Raw genomic sequence first — 19,822 nt, forward strand, 5'->3', positions numbered from 1 at the left:
AAAACCATTAAGATTTTTCATACCCCTTCACATCCAGCATTGATTAAAATGCTCCCCAAACTATTGGAGAGATCTTAAATATGCACTTGCTACATCACTTATGGATCTTCTTGTTTAAAGAAGTTCTCTGAGAAGTAAAAAGAGACTTCACGGGCAGATTTTTTTAAACATTGCTTTCTCCATTTTGCCTCTATTGTTAGGACAGCTAGAAAACACGAAAAGAAGTGTGCATATTGATGCATTAATATGGATCAGAGAAACCAGGTCATGCTTTATAGTTTTTGCCAGAAGAATCTCCCACAAAATAGACTGACATGTTAGAAAAGTTGGAAACAATGACAGAGGTTTTAAATTCTCAAATTAATTCCATCAAGGCAAAGTGGGCTCCATGGAATATAGCCATTAGATTACATAAGCTTTAATTACCAGCCAGAGTTGACTTGTGACTCTTACTTGGAAATTACATGTTATCCATTTTATTTAATTTAGATTTCCACTTGGTTTGCCTTATTCTACTTGTTCTAAGAAAAAAAAAAGTTCATTATTCATACAGCAATTTGTAACATAGTATTATATTCTGATCTTAAAAATGTTTAGACATATGCTTAACTTCAAGGTTATAAACAGCCTTCTTAAAGGAAAGAGGCTACTTCATATTAAAAAGCTTTTGTCTAGTTGACTGGTTTTATTTACATATCTTACAAAACCACTCCCCAGCCCCATTACTATGCCACTAGTGCTGTAGCATCGATGGAGGCACTGCTAAAGAAACAAGTGCACTGACTTCTCTGAAGAAGAGGGACTAAGATAGCAGGGAAAAAACAAACAAAAAGGCACAAAAAACCAAGCCAGTATTAGCTGGCACAAAAGAGAAGTTAATTTTTCACAGATTGTCAGGTTGACCCAACAGCCAGCAACATGTTGTAACTGTGTAATTTTGGTCTTTCTTTGTTCCCAAATGAAACATAGTGTTTAGCATGTCCTTGGAAAATAAAAGAGTGCATTAAAAACCATTTTACCTCTTACTCAAGTTAAGATTTACCTGAGCAGGGAAAGAAATGATCTTTGCAATATGAAACATAATTGTGGGCTGTTTCTGTGGCCCTCTAAGCTTTACAATTTTCAGAAATGGAGTAAAACACTGAAAGTCACCAATTAACTTGGATCAATAGTTGCAAAAGATTCAAGGATAGTTATCAGCCACAGGAAACTGCTTCAGTTTTTAAAAAGAAATGCAGGTGCCTTTTGCATACTACTATAAGCACTGTTTACAAAACTACTTGCATTTGATTTTGCCCATTTGACCCAATATATTTAGTTTTTAGTGTTTAGTCTTTTGGTTTGGAAAACTAAAATTACGTTGTACTTAGCACGCAGTGGTACGAGCTTGGCTTGTGTTAAGCTGGCTCAGAGATAATTTTTTTTAGCCTGCAATGGATTTATAAAATCTGTCATAATTGGGAACTAGATGTGCAAGAAAGGAAAGCAGGAAAGTTGCAGACTAGGACTGAGTGCTCATTCTACAAGCCTCCCTCTGTGCAGTGTTGCCAATGCATATTTATCAGACTGCAAACCCTGCACTATCCCAGCTCAGCTGAGTCTCCTCCCGAGAACAAACTGTCAGTTATGTCAAACTGGGTGCTAAAAGCTGCTGGGATTTTGTGGCTGGAGCATACATTTTCTAAAGACAAAACTGGAATCAAGCTGCTTTACCACTGGGAATGAAACACATTTCTGAACTCTGGTGTCCTTATGTGGAATCAACCACACTACCCCTTTCCTCTCCTCTTCCCACTCTCTGGAACCTGAAGGCAGATATAGTTTCTCAAAGGGTCTGAACAAGTAGCTTGCCTAACTCTCGTGATATATGCTATGACTACAATCAGAAACTTGCTTTTTTAGACCTGTGGGAAGCTGAAATGTTCAATATGCAGAATTTGCTGTACATTCATGCAAGAGAGAAGAGACAGCACACTCCATCTATAGAAACTCCTGTGGCTTTTATCCTTAATGACCCAGCGCTCCTGCTGGTTTGTGTCTCTATCTAGCACTCTAGCTCAAAGTTGGGGGTATAACAAATATGTTAATACACCCTGGGAGTAGAATGACATGGCCTCCTTTTCTCAGAGCTTTCCTGATAGCAAAGAATTTCCTACAGAAGTAGGGTCTCATTTTGTATCAAAATGCACTGCTAAAACATGTTTTAATTACTAAACAAGACAGAAATGCTAAAAACATCACATGACATCACATGAATTCCAGATAGATTCACTGAAATCAGTGCTCTTACAACAAACACCAAATGAGGCGCAGGAGGACAGGCGAGGATATTAAGCCTGGTCTGAGGGGTCACTTGTTTAACCAGTAGATTGTATTCAGGATATATTCAAGGAAAAATCTCTTTGACAACGTTTGGAGGCATGTTTGTTCTGTTCTTGCAAAACTATATTTGAGATTGAATGTGGTGATCCTACAAATGCAGGACCAGTAGCCTAACTTTAGAGATTAGGATAGCAAACTTCCCGTTAAGCAAACTTCTCCATTGGAAACATACAGTACTTTCAGATGTCTGCTTTGCTTGGCTTACTGGACAATGCGAGCTAGGATGCACTCCCTGGTGCACATTTAGTGGTTAGAAGAAGAGACATCTCCATGCCTGTTTTCACTGATGACCTTAAGTCAGATGGTAAACTTGCGGCTGACATCACGAAGCATTTACTATCCACACCAACCACTTCCAACTCTCCTAACTCAATTCTCCTAATGCAGTAACCTGTCTCCATCTTTCATATGTACAATCAAATAGATCCTAGCAACTACAAGAAGCCTTCTTTCCAATCATCATCATTTCTGAAGTGCATACAAGTCTCCAAGATAACACTGTTTGCACGTGGCAACCAACACAAGGAAACTTGGTTCTAAATCAATGTTCAGCTGAGTTTGTTGCTTCTTTGTTGTTTATTCTCCATCCTTCCTCACAATTGCCACTCCAAAGATAAAGATCCAAGAAAGAACTGCTACTGAAGCATGGCCATGTAGACATAGCATCAACTGATGCTTAAGAAGCCTGTGTTTTCTAGAAGATAAGAAGAATTGCCTGTAAGACGCTCTGTCTCTTTTTTGAGAAAGTATTCTTTTTCCAGCAAACAATTTAATGCCTAGTGAGAAAAGCTAGTTCTAGGCAGGAATGGACTTAGATTTGTCTTTAAGTATGTCTTAAGCAAACAAGGGAGATAGGTTATCTTGAATGTAACTAACTGTCATGGCTAGGCTTCGCGAACAAAGATTTGGGAAGGCTCTATCCACATTTGTTACAGGCACGCTGGTGACTTATGAGGCCAATACGAGACAGACATATCCAATTGCAAAAGGCACAGCAGAAAGACTCCTTAGATGGTGTATTCTGCAGTACACAGTTCTTTCTGCATTGCCTTTTCTCCTCGAGAGTGATCCTGCGTGTGTTCTCAAAGGAGACAGCAGCGTTATGGATGGTGTGTCTCCAGGCCTCCCGGTTGGAGGCCAGAGTAGACCAGTTATGGTGATCAATATGGCCAAGGCTGAGATGTTGTTTCAGGGAGTCCTTGTATCTTTTCTTCGGGGCTCCTCTCATGCGGTAGCTGGTGGCAAGTTCACCATAAAGCAAGATCTTAGGGAGGTAACTAACTGTACTAAAGCTTCATTAGCTACATTGGACTTTATCTTGATCACCTCTGCCAAGCTAGACAAATCCTTTGAGATGACTAGTAGTATTAGCCAGACAACAAATATGTTCTTGATAAGAGCAGAATCCAGACTTAGAAATACCAATGCTAATTCCCTTTCTTTTGGTTTCATATTTTAATTAATTATTATTTAATAATTTAATTATATAGCAGAATTTTTTATAAATTTGATAATTGCTCAGATGAGTTGCTTACGTAAAAGAGGGACATTTTCTTTAAGTAACACAGAGAGAAGCAGTTTAAACCTTTGAGCTGTGAGATTCCTATTATTTACAGAACATTTGGAAACATACTGATTAAAGTCTTCTCAAAATGGATGCAAGTACAAGGAGAGAAAAACAAGCAGAAACTAACCACTGGGATAACTTGTGTCACCACAAAAATACGATTTTCCATGAAATCGCTTAGAAACATCAAAATAGACAAAACCTCCCCACATCCTTGCAATATAAAGTCAGTTTACACTGAATAATTCAAACCTCTAATTGGAAATAGATATAGTTTTAAAATATAACAGAATTTTAACATTCAGAAAAATTCTCCACAGAAAACTACACAGATTTTTACTGTTGTTTTGCTTTTCTTACGTCTATTTTAGCACTGATTTTCTGCTTCTAGCCCTCATCTAACATGAATATGCTACTTCTCAAAAGACTTGCAAAGGCTATGTGTTGATAGTGGAAGTTGCTGTCATATTTTGGAGATTAAATGGTATTTACCAAGTCTTCTTCCGTACTGGATAAGGTGAGAATTTATATTATTTTACGAAACTTACCACAAATGGTATAAAACAGTGTACTAAAACCATTGTAAAGGAGTGATTACTAAGACTTCCAGCAGAAGACTGGAGGCAAATATAAGGAGCAAAATGTGGGGCTGGAATGCCCCACTCATACTAGCTGTAAGATATCAGCACATGGCATGAACAAGAGTCATCCCCCTTGCATAAAATTATCTTTCAAATAAAGCAGCATATTGAAACTACCTCCTGTTCATACTGTAAGCATATTTTATTAGTCTAGTTGTCCTGTTTGAGTCAAACAGTCTGATCACTTCCCTATTTTAATCCACTTTCTGCAACATTACTGGAAAACATCTCTGAGAGACATTTCTAAACTGGACAAGGGATATACACAGTTTAATGGGAATTCTCTTTTTCTAGGGCTGCTGTCTATTAAGGGTTATTTTGTCTTCATTGTGCATTTATGCCCCTCAATTTTGGGATCTAACTGTGCTCCATGTGCTAAAACCAGGTTGCAAAACCTTCTGAGCAGCTGAAAGTAGCTGTTCTAAAGCCAGAATAACCAATCTGACTTTAATGAAATAGTATATACTGACTGTAATAACAGGTTTACTTCAAAAACAAATGTCTAAATTGGAAGCTGGGATAGTCAAGTAACCAATGTGAATTTATCATTTACACCTGCGCCATAAACTGGTGCCAGAAATAGGCTAAATGAATACAATGCTGTTATTACCATTATTATTATGCTACAGCATTCAGGACTGTGCAGATGCTTTACAGTAAAGATAGATACTGTCTCTAAACACACAATGCAACAGGAATAGCAGGTGGATCTCTGATCACTCTAATTCACTGTAGAAATCTTCACATAGGTGAATATTATTTGTGGTGATCACAAATTTCATGCTTCATTCCTTCCAAAGAAAAAGCAATCAGGGAAGGGAATCCAAACAAAAAGAGCTTACTTAGCCATAATCAGATATACAATATACAAGAAAAGAAAACTACCTTTACCTGTGAAATAAGACAGACTTGACAAGTGTGACAACATCCCGACTGGCATTGTACCCTGCACAAACAATGGCAACGTGGATAGTCTGTGGGAGAAAAGGAACAAAAGGAACAAAAATGAAAGTCTGCTCCTGTGTTCTGTCATTTACTAAGGAGAGCACATACATGACAGTGCTATTATTTAGTGCAGCAATTGTTAAAGATTTGAGTGGGTGTTTTGCAGCTGTTTGCAGCCCACTTGAGGCAGTTTGTTAAAAACATCTTAATTGATTTTAACACCATCATCATTCCAAAGTCATTACTACCCCTAAATTACATCATATGTTTGAACAGAACTGCATTTGTTAGCTAAGAGCATCTGTGTGTAAGTATGTACACGCCCTCCCCAAGTAAGCAGCACACACAATTCTGAGTATGCAAACGCAGACATTTTTAATCTTCTCAACTAAAGTTTAAAATTATGACTGATAATTAGAAGCAGATATGCTCTTAGAAATTTTGTACAATTTCTTCCTTATGCACAGCCACTAAGGACAGGGTGAGCAAGCTCTCGTGGATGAGCATGACTAGGACAATTGGTTTGCCAGGGCTGGATGCATGGCAGTGATACGATGGGACACAAGCTGTGAAGACGGGCAGCCACCTCCTTGACTGTGACTACCAGTATGGGCTGCACTGGTAGTGTTAATATGATGTTAAATACAACCCCCACAAACACATTCTCTCCACCTCATGACACTGGTAAATTATCACTTATTCTGTGCCTTCTTACCTCCCTTTTAGGATGAGGCAGAGGTTTCCTCATCTCTTCAGGAGGAAAGGGAAAATGGAAAAGGGGCTAAGAACCATTATTATTTATGCAGTAAGTACTAATCTGAAAAATGTGTTACATTACTCTGCTCTGGTTTTAAAATCAGCCATTTTTATTCCCTAAGGACAAAAGAAAATTAACCCTAGCAACTTCTGACTCCAAGTTCTGTAACACTCAGTTTCTTAGTGGTCACAGAAATGAAGGAGAGTTCACCACGCTGGCAGCACAAAGCTGCCATTGGGGACACAGCTGTGAAACTGCAGGGAAGCCTCATTTGGCTTCCATTTGAAGCTTGGTTAGCTGGTTTCTCACGCACACATCTCTCATTTTCCACAGAATGCTCACTATTCTGAGAACAAATGAGGAATTCTGTCTCTTCACACAGCCATAGGTTCCCAAAGCCTGGCTTATAACAGAAGTAGATTTACACAAGAGGTGGCATGTGTTGGGCAAATCTAAAGAGTCCACAGCCCCATCCATGAACATTACCTGGTATAGGGCACAATTTGAATCATAAAACTGCCTAGTGGCTGTGCCATTGTGGAACATCCACATGAACATTGCAGCTGCCTCAAGCCCTAGAGTGTGTTTCACAAGCTGTGGCACATTTAGGATCTGAGATTTTAAGAGGACTTGCATTAATAAGACAACTGTCTGTCCAGAGAGGCGTGAGAAAGAAAAGATTGCAGTATATTTTGGCAACAGCTCTGTGAGGTACTAGTGCTTTAAATTTATGTTAAAGTCAATGGGAGTTGAGCATGCTCAACACTTTGCAAAAACTGTGTTTCTCTCTTGTGATAAGAGGGGAGAACAGAGGCTGCTTATTAATGACTTTTATTGCAGCGGGAGTTTGTACTGTACTCATGAGCATGGGTTCCTATGGGTGTACTCATTCCTGATACTGCACACACTGCCTCCTCTCTGCCACCTGGTCCTTCTCAGGCTTTTGGAAGACCTAAGGTTCTTCCCTTCAATGCCAGTTAAAATCAAATTAATTGAGCATCATGCCTGCTTTAAACATTTCATCTGAAGACACTGGACCAACACAAACATTTTAGGGGGTTTGACAGAACAGCACTGTCATATCACTGTCAACATCATTTTATACTACCTCTACTTGCCAGAAACACTCTCTTTACAGTCTCTCTCTCCACCTTACAACTCCCCTAAAAATCAGTTTATTCTGTCAAGGACTTTCCCACATCTGTACTCCTTTTACTAAATTAGTTTATTTCAGAATTGAAAGCATTCTTTCCTCACTGTCATCTAGTAGTTGCTGTTGCCTTGGATGCTGTTTCAGCCAGGGCACAGTACATGCTACTCTTCTGAATGTTCTTTTCCAGTTCAGAGACACAGGCACCCATGTACCTTCTGCTCAGCCTCTCCGCAGTGTTTGATATTATATATCACTTCTAGTCCTGCATGCAATCAGTTATACAAAAGAGCCATAATCCTCAAACAGAACAGAAATCTAGACCTTTTTTCCCAAGTTTCTGCCTGCAGCATGCTGCAAGACTCAGTCTGTTCCTTTCCTTTTCCTGATTCACTTTCCTCTCCTTCATTGTCTAACTGTTAAACAAAGTCAGTGGGGAAACAGATAAGCCAAAATGAAGTCATCAACCTGAACTGTCTGCAGATGCTTGTATCCTAAGGGAAAAAAAAATATTTCCAGTTTTCTCCACGTTTGTTCCAAAGGCACATTTGGATAGCGAGCAGCTGGCTGTAGCCAAATTCTAGCAAGATAGGACAACAGTAGCTGGAAGAAGGAAGCACTCAAAAAATTTGCATCCTCCTGAGTATACTACTGTAAGCATCAGCTCCCAGACTTCAAAAAAGTTCTCTCTCAAAGTCCTCTTTTCTATCTGCAGATGGCTAGAAGATTGTATCTCCCATCCCACCAGAACTGGCCACTGTGATTTACACAACCTCTGGACTCAATACTGCAGCCAACACCTAGGAGTGAAGCCACATAAGCAAAGAATGCTCCAACTGCCACAAAGTGCATCAGCCTGCCTGACTGGCTCAACATGGCCCATCAAACCTCTCACACCAAGGCTCTGCATGCTCCTTACTGATGACGACATGACATGATAATTCTAGATAATTCTAGTCACATTCTAGCTGGGATATTCAGAAGTCGCTGTGGGTCTAAAGTGAGCTCCTTTGAAAATGTTCATCCTCCTACAATGCCCACTTTAAAGTGAATGATAGACATGTTCACCACTTGTTTCAAGAAGTCTAGATTCAGGCCACTCACTGGAGATGGTTTTGGATAATTTAACTCACTGCAGCAACAGATGAAATGATGATACATCTTGCTTTCCAGACTCAATCAATTCTTACTCTGTTTATATATATAGATATGAGTAGGTAATCAAAACACTGTGGAAGTTCTTCACACAATTCTCCCTACAGGTTGAGGATCAGGGACACAAACAGAACTATTTTTAATTGTAAACAGTTTAGGGAGCACTCAGGTCCAAGTACTTAAGAAAGTACTTGGCATTTAAAGAAGTTAAGCTTTTTTAGGAAAGGGAGTTTAAGTCATACCAAGGTGCATGCTAACATAGTTTAGAAATCCTTCAGCCACTACAGACTAGGAAAATCTGCTTCTGAATGCAGTATTTCATGTAAGGCTATTCTGGGATAAAATAATGGGAAGAAGATACCCAAAACCACATGAAGAACTGGGCCTTAGATCCCATATTGATGAGGAGTTTATGATGCCTAGATAAACAGATGGTATTTTTTTCCTCCTTGGGCTACTTTTGGAATTATGAAATAATGAGTTTTACAAACTCTAATTAGTTCCTATAGTTAAAAATAATCTTTGGTAAAACATTTCATACTTCAATAACTTTCCAGTAGTGATAGCTAGGCCTTCCATAGTAGATATTTAATCCTTCATAAATAATTGTTGAATGTGATTAAGAGATATTAAAAGTATGTTACAAAATGCTTGTATTTGTAGCATATTTGTAAATATACTATAAAGAGTTTTCAGAAGCTGGTAACATCTGCTTTTCCTGTGTTACACTGTTTAAGTTGGTGAGGGCCTGTTTTTGGTGGCTGTGGAGCACTACACACTTAACCCTATTGAACAACACTGCTGAGAACAGTAACAATAAAAATTTGCCTGTAAAAATGCTTCAAATGTGAAGTATTTTGCTAATCCACTAAATGCTATACTACTAATTACCAGTTTCCTAATATAAAATCACTTTTTAAAATATTTATAATCGCACACTTAACTCCAAGTACATGTCCCATAATGGGGGCACAAGCTGGAAAGATACTGTGATAACATAGCAAGAAAGAGGCATATAACTGTGTTAGCTTCTGTTGGCATTATGCTCTCCTTCTGAAGCCTGTTGTGTGTGCTGACATCTGTGTAAGGGCTACTTGTACTTTTATTTTCAAGGTTTGTGTTTAAATTGTCTACTACTGGGAAGGCATGACAAGCTTCTGCTCCCTCCAGGGAGAAGTCCCTTGGTTGGGACTCTAATCTTTTCTTGCAGTGTAATGATAGTCCGTTTTACAATATCAGAAGAGCTCTCCTGTGATGCAACAGAGTAGGAAGCTGTGGCTGGAATGCAACAAACCCACAGCTATTTGATATAGATCACAATTATTATCATATAGATTATGCTTTATCAGAGATTTAATGTTCATTCATTGTAATTGCATTTTCAAATGTCTTAATCATCATTAAAGACCATCTCAAATTAGATTCTGAAATGTTATCTTTAGTAAATCTCTAAGAGCAGACTCAATGAAATGAGTCTTAGCTCTCTTAGTCTCCCACAGAGCCCCAGTCTTCTTCTCAAGAACCCTGGTTCTTTACTACCCAACTTGCTGACTCTTGCTGTGATATATTCCAGGGTCAGAAACTAAAAAAGATTTAGTTTGTACATCTGAAACACTGAAAACAGAGAGTGATTGGAGTCAAGAAACCACTCACACAAACACAGAACAATATCATCTACAATAATAGGATAAATGATGAGACCCTTGGCAAATCTGATAATAAGGAAGTTTAATTTTAACTTCCATTGCTGTTACTGAATTACTGAGTGAATTCCCTGGGAAAAAGAGTAAAAAGCTATTTTGCTATCAAAATAGTGTGCAGTGAGATAGGGGGATGGCAAATAATGTCAGATTTTGTATTTTATATAACCATTGCCTCCAGCACAATGCTAAACCCCACTGAGCAAGTAAACTTATTGGCAAAACACATTATGAACTGCAAGGCCATTTAAACTATTCCTACTTTAAGCTGCTATTTTGTGTTCCAAATTGGTTGGTACATTGAACAACTGAACTGAGATTCAACTCATCACTCCTTGGCATAATAATAGGGGAGAAGTGAGGTTTGCTTATTGATGGCCTGAGCCTTCCCTGATTAAAAGAATTGCCAAAATGCTCTCAGTGAGGAAAATCAGACCCTCATTATCTGGAGGAGGGAAAATGAAAAACAAACCTCTCTTTTTCCCTCTCCTTACAATAATGCTGCTTCCTTTTTTCCACGCTGAAGGACGAAGATAACCAACTGGGAAGCAGTAACTAATTCGTAAGATGTATTTGATATTTTCCCATTGAATAGAATTTATCTCAAAAGATAATTAGGACTTCTTTTTCCTCTCCCATTAATTGTCTTGCAACTTTTATCTTTGAGTGGCAAAAAGCAAGATAAAAGGTGATAAGGTATTACCTTCTTTGTAGAAATAAATGGAGGAAGCTACTTTTGATACCTTCATCAGCTGAGATTGGCACAAGGCCTTTAAGCAAGACTTTCTGTTTGGTATCTGTCCATATTTGGACCTGTCACCATTCAGACATCTGACAACTAAATATCTGGATGACATCCACAAAACTACTGGCATAAAATGGGGAAAACCAAACCAAAAAAAAGCCCACTCCAAAACCTTCTTAGGAGATCTCCTGTTCCCTGCAGCCAATCACACTGTACACAGCTCATGCAAAGCAGGTGGTCCCACAGTAACACCCAGATACACTCCTGAAAGTGAGTCAAAAGCACAGGCTGGCTCTGTAAGCCACAATTTAATTAATTGTAAACCTTGAACTGTTCCAGTACAGAGACACAAACAAAGGAATAAGGTTTTTCTAAGCACTGTGGAGCTTTCATTTAACTTAAAAACACATGGGGTCAGTTTGCCACAGGTTTTTATCAGCACAGCTTCACAGATTGGAACAAGGCTTTGATTTTTATACCAGGTTTGGGGACACAAGAATGAAAATGACAAAAAACTGTGATGAAATAATAACTCAGAAGATATTCTGATGATTAAATGTTTTAAAGTTTAAAAGAAAAAGAATAATTAAAAATTATCTAAAACGTTGCAGTCAGTAAATCTTTAAGAGGCTGGCTTCCGAGAATAACGTTTCAGGGTGAAGGAGATGGAGATCTGCAGTGTCCTTAACGGATCATATCTATCAAGCTTTGTTTCTGGCAAGTTCCTTCTGTTTATTTACCTCGCACTTTTCCACTGCTGGTTGCTGCCCACACTCGGAGCTGTTCCCTGCCACAATGCCAGCCCGCAGGCTCTCGCTGTCACCTGTCCCCTCTTCCATGGAGTAGGTTTTGGAGTGATTGCCATGGTGGTGAGAGGGGCTGCGACTCTGTGCCAGGCTGAGCTGCTTGCGCAGCACACGGTTCTCCTCCTCCACCTCCCGCATGCGGACTTCCAAGCTCTCACGCTCCCGCTGGCTCGACGCTGTGTACCGAGGACTGTGGGGCTGGGATTCAAGTGGAGACAGCGACACTGGCTTCCCATCTGCAAGAGAAGGAAACAAACCCCTTCTGTCAGAATATACTTGAAGTTGCGTTTTCCTTTTATGCCGGCATCGTGAGGCAGGGATGTCACTTGTCACTTCAAGGCAATGCTTAAGTGAGTGGTAAACTTGGACAAATGCTAAAGTTCTACGAGCCACAGGTCCTACTAATTTTAAAACCACAGTAAAAGATAAGCATGTGTTTCATTTGTTCTGCATAGGGCTGCCTGCCAGTCTCTAGTCTGGGAAGACAGTCAAGAACATGAAGATTTAATTCAAAGACAATTAATATACAGTTAAATATATTTTAGAAATGTATGCAAGATGAAATAATTTTCCTATTCCCCATTTCCTCCACAGTCAAATGACAGCATTTTGGCAACCATTTTCTGCCAAACAGCAGCCCCAGCTGATTCACATGTGAGGAGCAGATGGGTTTTATTCAGCAACATGGTATTATGTGCTTGTTGAGAAATAAGAGGTTCAGGAGGACAGAAATGTTGAATACACATGTGGGTCAAATTCTGGAAAGAATTTTGGCTGAAAAAGACACAAGGGAATTTTGAAAAAAGTATAATGGTTCAATTCAACACCTTCAATTAAAAAGCTGTAATCCAGAAATATGAAATTGGTGTTTTCTTTATTCAAATAAGCATTGAAAATGAGCTAAAGTATAATAAAGAGAAGGTATCTGAAACTAGGGTCCATAAATAAAGCAATACATTCTACCATCACTTCTCAGTACATTTTTGCTACCAAATTTCAAAAGAGCAAATAGGGATGCAGCTGATGTGTTCTCATATAACTTTAATAAAGATATAACTACCTACACAGAGAGTACAAATGTTTGAAAACGTGTAGAAAACCCTCACGCTAAATCACTGTTCAGAAATGTTCAATTGAAATAAAATTGAAACAAAAGACAATGAGAGTTATCCACAGTGTCATAATTAGCAAGATGTTCCTTTTCAGTGAAGATATGTGAGTATCTTATAATAAGGTATTTCTCTGACACAACTTTCTACTTGCACATATTAAATAATAGAATAGTGGAACTGTTAAGGTTGGAAAAGCTTTCTAAGAATATTGAGTCCAACTGTCAACCCAGCATCATGTGCCACATCCACATGTTTTTTGAATGCTTCCAAGGATTGTGATTTCACCACTTCCCTGGACTGCCTATTCCAACACCTGACCACCTTTTCCACTAAGTCATTTTTCCAAGTATCCAATCTAAATCTCCCATGGCACAACTTAAGCCATTTCATTTCATCCTATCACTTGTTACCTGAGAGAAAAGACTGACCTCCACCTGGCTACAACCTCCTTTTAGGTTGTTATAGAGAACAATAAGGTCCCCCCTGAGCCTCTATTTCTCCAGACTAAACAACTCCAGTTCCCTCAGCTGCTCCTCACAGGACTTGTGCTCTAGACCCTTCACCAGCTCTGTTGCCCCCCTCTGGACTTGCTCCAACACCTCAGTGCCCAGAAATGAACACAGGATTTAAGGTGTGGGCTCACCAGGGCCGAGTACAGGGGAGTGTTTGCTATTTAATGATTTTTCCAATGCAGAATCTCTTTGGTTTTATCAAGTGAACACCAGCTTGAGCGGTTTACAAGATGGAAATCATGCAGTTATTGTTTAGAAGTTCCTCCTAACAAGTACATTTCTCACCTGCCAACTCCAAACTATCTCCCTGCTATAAAGACCTACTCATTGCTTGTTCTCTTCTATTATTTCACATTTACATGAACAGTGAGCAGTCCTCTAAACTGAATTCATGAAAAGAAAAATGGCTATAGAAATCAAAATCTCAATTCTAATTTACATTGCAGAGTTATACAGGTATACATGCTTCCTCTTATGTATATAAATCACTATCCTGGTTTTTATACATAATTTGGATAGAATATCTTGCATTTTCTAGCAGACAGTCTCCTGCAAAATTTTTCTAATTTATTATTTTTACCATTAGCAAAGTTTATGGATAAATCTGAGCTTGAAAAGTGTCTCAAGACAGATTCTGACGTTTGACCACTGTTTTTGAAATTTGAATGCTCCAGCAAATAATTATTAAAAATGAAATGAGAGATTTGAAAAGCCTGAAAATAATAGGTGCAACAAGAGAGAAATGTCAACACAAAGGACAGAGCCATGCTACAATGAGACATGCAATAGAATACTGAGTTATCTTTCTCCATCCAGCTTGGAAGGCATGGAACTGAAGCTGGAAGACTGAAACTCATTTGGGTGTGATTACATTGCATTCCTATTAGTGGACAGCAAGAGTGTATTGTGTGGACACTCTCAGATTAAAACAGCACCTCTACTCACCCATACAACAACTAACGTGTTATCATCAGATACACTATTATAATGCAAATGTAGCCAAAGACTTCACTGGCAATCATAACTCCCCCTCAGTGAATATCCAGAGTGACACAGATGTTCCTTATTGCTTCCTATCCTTGCCACTGAATTCTGCTTCCTTCTCAAATAATTACCAGAGAAGGTAGCAAGGTATGGAAGTAAATCTCAGGACAACATTCATCAAGTTTTCAAAGCATGGAAAAAATTTAAATGTCTCTTTAGCTATTCTACGGACATAAATCAATAGGTCATAAATGTTACTTTGCCAAAATTAAAACTTTATAAGTTTTCTGTCTTTTAAAAAGGATACCATTTTGTATATCTGAACAACTGCAGGTATATTCATCAGGAAAGCTGAACTGTTTATACACAATATTTAGAAGAAACAGCATAGTCTGAGAAAGGAACTGAAAAAAAGTATCATCTCACTACCTCAGACTGGAAGTTGCAGCAGTTAATGAGACCAGCTCAGTGTTTATGCACCCTTAGCTTTAAATGCCAGCAAACTCCAGTACTGTTTTCTCAGTAGTAAATATTTCTGCCAGTATGTAAAAGGCAGTAAGGAAATCCTGTCAGGAATTGAACAACTAGCTAACTTCTTGATTTGAAATATACAACTACTTGAAATGTATTGATTTGTTATAGAAATTATCCATGTTACAAGGTGCTAAATCCAAGATATTTTCTGGAATGATCTCTTCAGGCTTTATACAGTTGGACAAGTAATGTTTTGTTGGTAACATTGTTCACTATTCTCACGTGTATCTTGATGTATTTGGTATATTCATACATCCCAATTCTGTGCTGCAAATAATAATATGACAGTTCCAGGACCCATCTGAAACAACATTATAAAACCAAAGGTAAACAGAGTTTGATCTTAAGACTCAGAAATACAATTATTTATTTTTTTTCATAAGTTCTGAGATCGTGTAACTCAAAATTTTTGCACATCTGAGGCTGGCAAGGCTGGGGGCAAGGTACTATTTGATTTAGTTCTCTTACCATACTGGACATGTGAAGATATTTTTACTTCAGTGAATATACAGACAGGGTAAAATGCCTCTTGGGAGCTATTGTCTAGTAGGCAAACAGCAACACATGCTACCCTGGTTTTCTTCCTACCAGTTTCCAAGGTAATGCAAGGACTGTTGTGTTTCATCCCATCTTTGAAGAAGGAGTAAGTGGGCTAATGTTAGGGACCACTCATATTTGATGGACTCTGGTAGAAGAGTTAAACTGATTACACTGTACTTGAATTTTATATTTTATAGTAACTGGCAGACTGTTCTGAGCTGATGTCTAGACACTTTTTATCTCATCTAAATCAAAATAAAATAAAATAGCACAACACATAATGAGGTCTGTGCAACTTTGGGACTCAAGATTTCCCATGGAACACTATAAGGAACATTGCTCTGCTCTGAAGCAAGTAGTTCACTTTTGAATGGTGTAATAAATAATAATAAAGCTATTATTTTTCATTCTTTATTTGGGTTACTGCTCTATTTTTGGACCTTGGCAGTTTCAGATTTTTTTTCTGTGTCAAGACTTTTACTTCAGACTTTTTGTGCTAATACAACTGTACCTAAAAAGACCTACAAAATTCCACTGTCCACAGAACAAAACCCAAACCCAAACCTGAACAATTATTTCATGGTTGACAGCAATCAGTGACTTATCATCACACTAGGTTCAACAATTCAGAAAACTTGACAATATATAAATTATTAATTATATGGATTATTGAATGCTTCTGTATATAAGGAGTCACCTGCATTTCAGGTAACAGATTGCATTAACACCTACTTAAGCAGAGTGTCTTAGGACACTGGATGAATTAAAGCCTTCAGAAAGCAATCCAGCATAGTTTATTTGAAAGGATAGGGACTGAAGCAATGGAATTTTCTTTCTTGCATACAAAACCTAAAGGATAAGCATTATAAGCAAGTTCCTTGTTTTCTAGTTATCAAACTGGAGAGGTGATAGTCCTGAAAAGGACCCACTGGCATTGGAAGCTTGCTGGGGGAAAAAGCCATAGAGAAAACAGAGCTTTTCCTTGACTGGATAAGGAGGAAAGAAGCAGAGCGTAGGAAAGAAAAATTTGCTCTGATTCAGAGGAGAAGAATAGTGCAGAAGAAGGAATCCTGAGTTTCTCACATGAATCTGAACTAAAATGCTTACAATTGTGCTAGGAAATATTTGAGGCACGTAGATTTATGTAGCATACTTTGGGTGGGTTTTTTTTAAATTTTTTACATTTCTTATGCTATCAAGGCAAACTACTTGGGTTTTTTTGCCATCTTTACAAGGTCTAGAGGTTTCTCTGTGTTTTAGCTATTATTCATCCCCTGCTTAATAGCGTGTAATGCCTTTATAATGAATTAAGTCATGGCAATGAACTCTAGGCTGCCTCTTAGACAAGAGGAAGTTATGCTGCCCACAGACAGTGTTTCAGTCTGTCTGACTAGAGATACAAGAAAATGCCATTCCTTCATTTCACATTTGTTCACATTTCAGAATTCACATTATCTGTGCACACTTTGAGGACTAGCAGTGTAACAATTTTAACCAAAAGTCAGTATTTTACAGAAAGAAGTGAGGTAGCAGGCAACTCTCATGATTTCCCCCCGTTAAGGCCATGAGCCTGGTGTAAGCAGATAAATTATCCCTTTTATTTTGGAGATCTAGCTCAGCTTTAATCATCTAACACCTTGAACTTCTGCTCAGCTGGATGCTCTGGTAGGTAGTGGCTATACTGGTAGCTATGAATGAAGTCTTCTGCTAACAGTTTGATACTTTTAGATATATGGCTCCACGAGTAGGTGCTAAGGCATCCCAAAGTCCCTATTCTCACACTCACCAAGACATTATTTTCTCCAACAACTTTTTGTGAAACACTGCAGTGTAATCTCAGCCAGAAGTAGAAAACCTTGCCCAAACAACCATCTTAACAGTGGAATACAGTCCAAGAAATTTACTTCAGGTCCGTGAACACGGAACTTCTTCATTCTAACACGACATAAGGTAATTATTTGCTTATTCTTTTCAAGTGTCAGAAGTAGAAAGTTATAACAGTGAAAGTACATTGAAGACTGATGTTCACTAGACAGAGACAGCACAAAAATAAAAGCCAAGCCTTTCCATGCAGCCCAAACAAGTTTCCTCAGCTCTGACAGAGAAGCTGCTCTCATCAGTATCAAGCACAAACCCTTCTCATATATGGACAACATATGTGTTAAATTACATGTTATTTGGTAAGGAGAGACTGTTTTCACAGGACATGCCAATCAACTACCAGGCTTGGACTTAGGCAATAGTAATTGTACTTAGGAACTGCAGCATGTCCTTTAAGTACTAAATTTGCCTTCACTTCCACTGCTGTTAATGGTACTTAAGAACACATTAACATGTTTTATTGAACCCAAACCTGAACCATTCAATTCCACTGTAGGACAGCCTTACTTAAAGAATCACATTATTGCCTGCTGCTCATATGCAGAGATAACCTTCTCACTGTCCTTTCCTTGAACAAAATAGCCCTCTACAATCAGCGGATTCAGAAATTAAACCAATCATACACAAAAAACCTAGAACCACAGAACATCAGGATTGCAAAATGCATCGGGTTTGTGTGGCCAGCTTTTGGCAGCAGAGGGGCTCCAGGGGTGTCTTCTGTGTGTGGCTGCTGTAAGCTTTCCCCTTGGGCTAGAGAGCCAATGCCAGATGGCTCCAAGACGGATTCTGGCCAAGGCTGAGCCCATCAGCAATGGTGGACACTTTTGGGATAACAGAATAAAGAAGGGGAAAGAAGTTACTACATAGCAGCCATTGTAGCCAGAGAGGAGAGGGGTGAGAATACACGAGAGGAACAATTTTGCAGGCACCAAGGTCAGTGGAGAAGGAAGGGGAGGAGGTGCTCCAGGCGCTAGAGCTGAGATTCCCCTACAGCCTATGGTGAAGAACATGGTGAGGCAGCTGTGCCCCTGCAGCCCATGGGGCACCATGGTGGAGTAGAACTCCCCTTGCAGCCCCTGGAGGACTTTACGCCACAGCAGGTGTTTGCCCAAGGGAGGCTGTGACCCGGTGGGGAAGCCCACACTGGAGTCGGTTTCCTGGCAGGATTTGTGATACCTGTGTAGGGGTCCCAGAGTGGAGCAGTCTCTTCCCAAAGGACTGCACCCCATAGGAGGGACACATGCTGGAGCAATCTGTGAAGAACTGTAGCCATGGAGAAGCTCGTGGAGGACAGTCTCCTGTGGGAGGGACACCATGCTGGAGCAGGGGAAGAATGAGAGGAAGAAGGAGCCACAGAGGCCACGTATAATAAACTGACCAGAACTCCCATTCCCCATCCCCCTACACCATTATGAGGGAGAAGGGAGAGAAAATTGGGAGTGAAGTTCAGCTGGGAAGAAGTGAGGGGTGGGAAATACAGTGTTTTTTCTGGATTTGGTTTTATTTCCCATAAGCCTACTCTGTGATTTGATTTGTAATAAATTAAATTAATTTTCCTGAGTCTGTTTTGCCTGTGACAGTAATTGGTGAATGACCTCCTTATGTTCTTGTCTTGACCCATGAGCTTTTCATTATATTTTCTCTCCCCTGTGCAGCTGAGGAGGGAAAATGATAGAGCAGCTTTAGCGGGCACTTGATGTCCAGCCAGGGTCAACTGGCCACTGAAGTCTGGCACTTAGAAGTTTAGAAATGTGAGAATGATGATCTCCTGTTCAATCTTTGCTGTCATTCCCTTGTGCCTGATGACAGGATCATTAATTGCATGATCACCACTTTATTTCCAAAGAATATTGGCATCACTCTGTGCAGTGGATGGATGGTGCTCACAGCTATCCAGCAGATTGTTTCACCTCATCATTCTGCTTATGACCACACATACATACCCTGCAATGAAAACAAGACTTATTTATTCCCTCACTGGCCTATGATGTTCATTGTTGTAATACTTCAATGCAGCACAGGGATGACTGACTTATTTTTTGAAATTATTTAAGGGAAAGGTGGTACTATCAGTCCCTCTTTACAGTCAGACAAAGAAGTTTTGGAGTCGTTAACACTCACAGAATATACCAGTTTTGGATGTACAATTGAGATGGTTCTGATACAGTTTTTCAAGAAATAATCACCTTTTCTTCCACTACATTTGTTCAGAGGACAGACCTCATTATCTGCATATGCAACAGTAATGCAAAAGCCTGCAAGTTGGAAACCCAGAAAATGTGAGGAAAAGTAGTTAGCAGTCACTTGAAATAGCTTTGTTTTATGAACATCATGTAATGAACTCAGTAGTAGAGACAGAAACAATTTTTCAGAGCAAATTCAACTTTATAAACTCCAAAGTTGTCCATTTT

General features: G+C 39.1%; 1 protein-coding gene across 4 annotated transcripts in view; it reads right to left on the bottom strand.

Annotated features, from left to right (window-relative positions):
• Window positions 1-19,822, bottom strand: part of LARGE1 (LARGE xylosyl- and glucuronyltransferase 1) — a 279,282-nt gene that overhangs the window by 131,499 nt on the left and 127,961 nt on the right. For all 4 annotated transcript variants that reach the window (XM_008931589.3, XM_018080646.1, XM_018080645.1 and 1 more), the window contains 2 exons: window positions 11,783-12,084; window positions 5,482-5,564 (listed from right to left, as the gene is read on the bottom strand). In XM_008931589.3, coding sequence (XP_008929837.1) covers window positions 5,482-5,564; window positions 11,783-12,084 — 385 coding nt within the window. The remainder of the gene's footprint in view (window positions 1-5,481; window positions 5,565-11,782; window positions 12,085-19,822) is intronic.

The sequence above is a fragment of the Manacus vitellinus genome, unplaced genomic scaffold (genome assembly GCF_001715985.3).
Source record: "Manacus vitellinus isolate BGI_N305 unplaced genomic scaffold, ASM171598v3 scaffold_5_pilon, whole genome shotgun sequence".
In the NCBI taxonomy this organism is placed as follows: domain Eukaryota; kingdom Metazoa; phylum Chordata; class Aves; order Passeriformes; family Pipridae; genus Manacus; species Manacus vitellinus.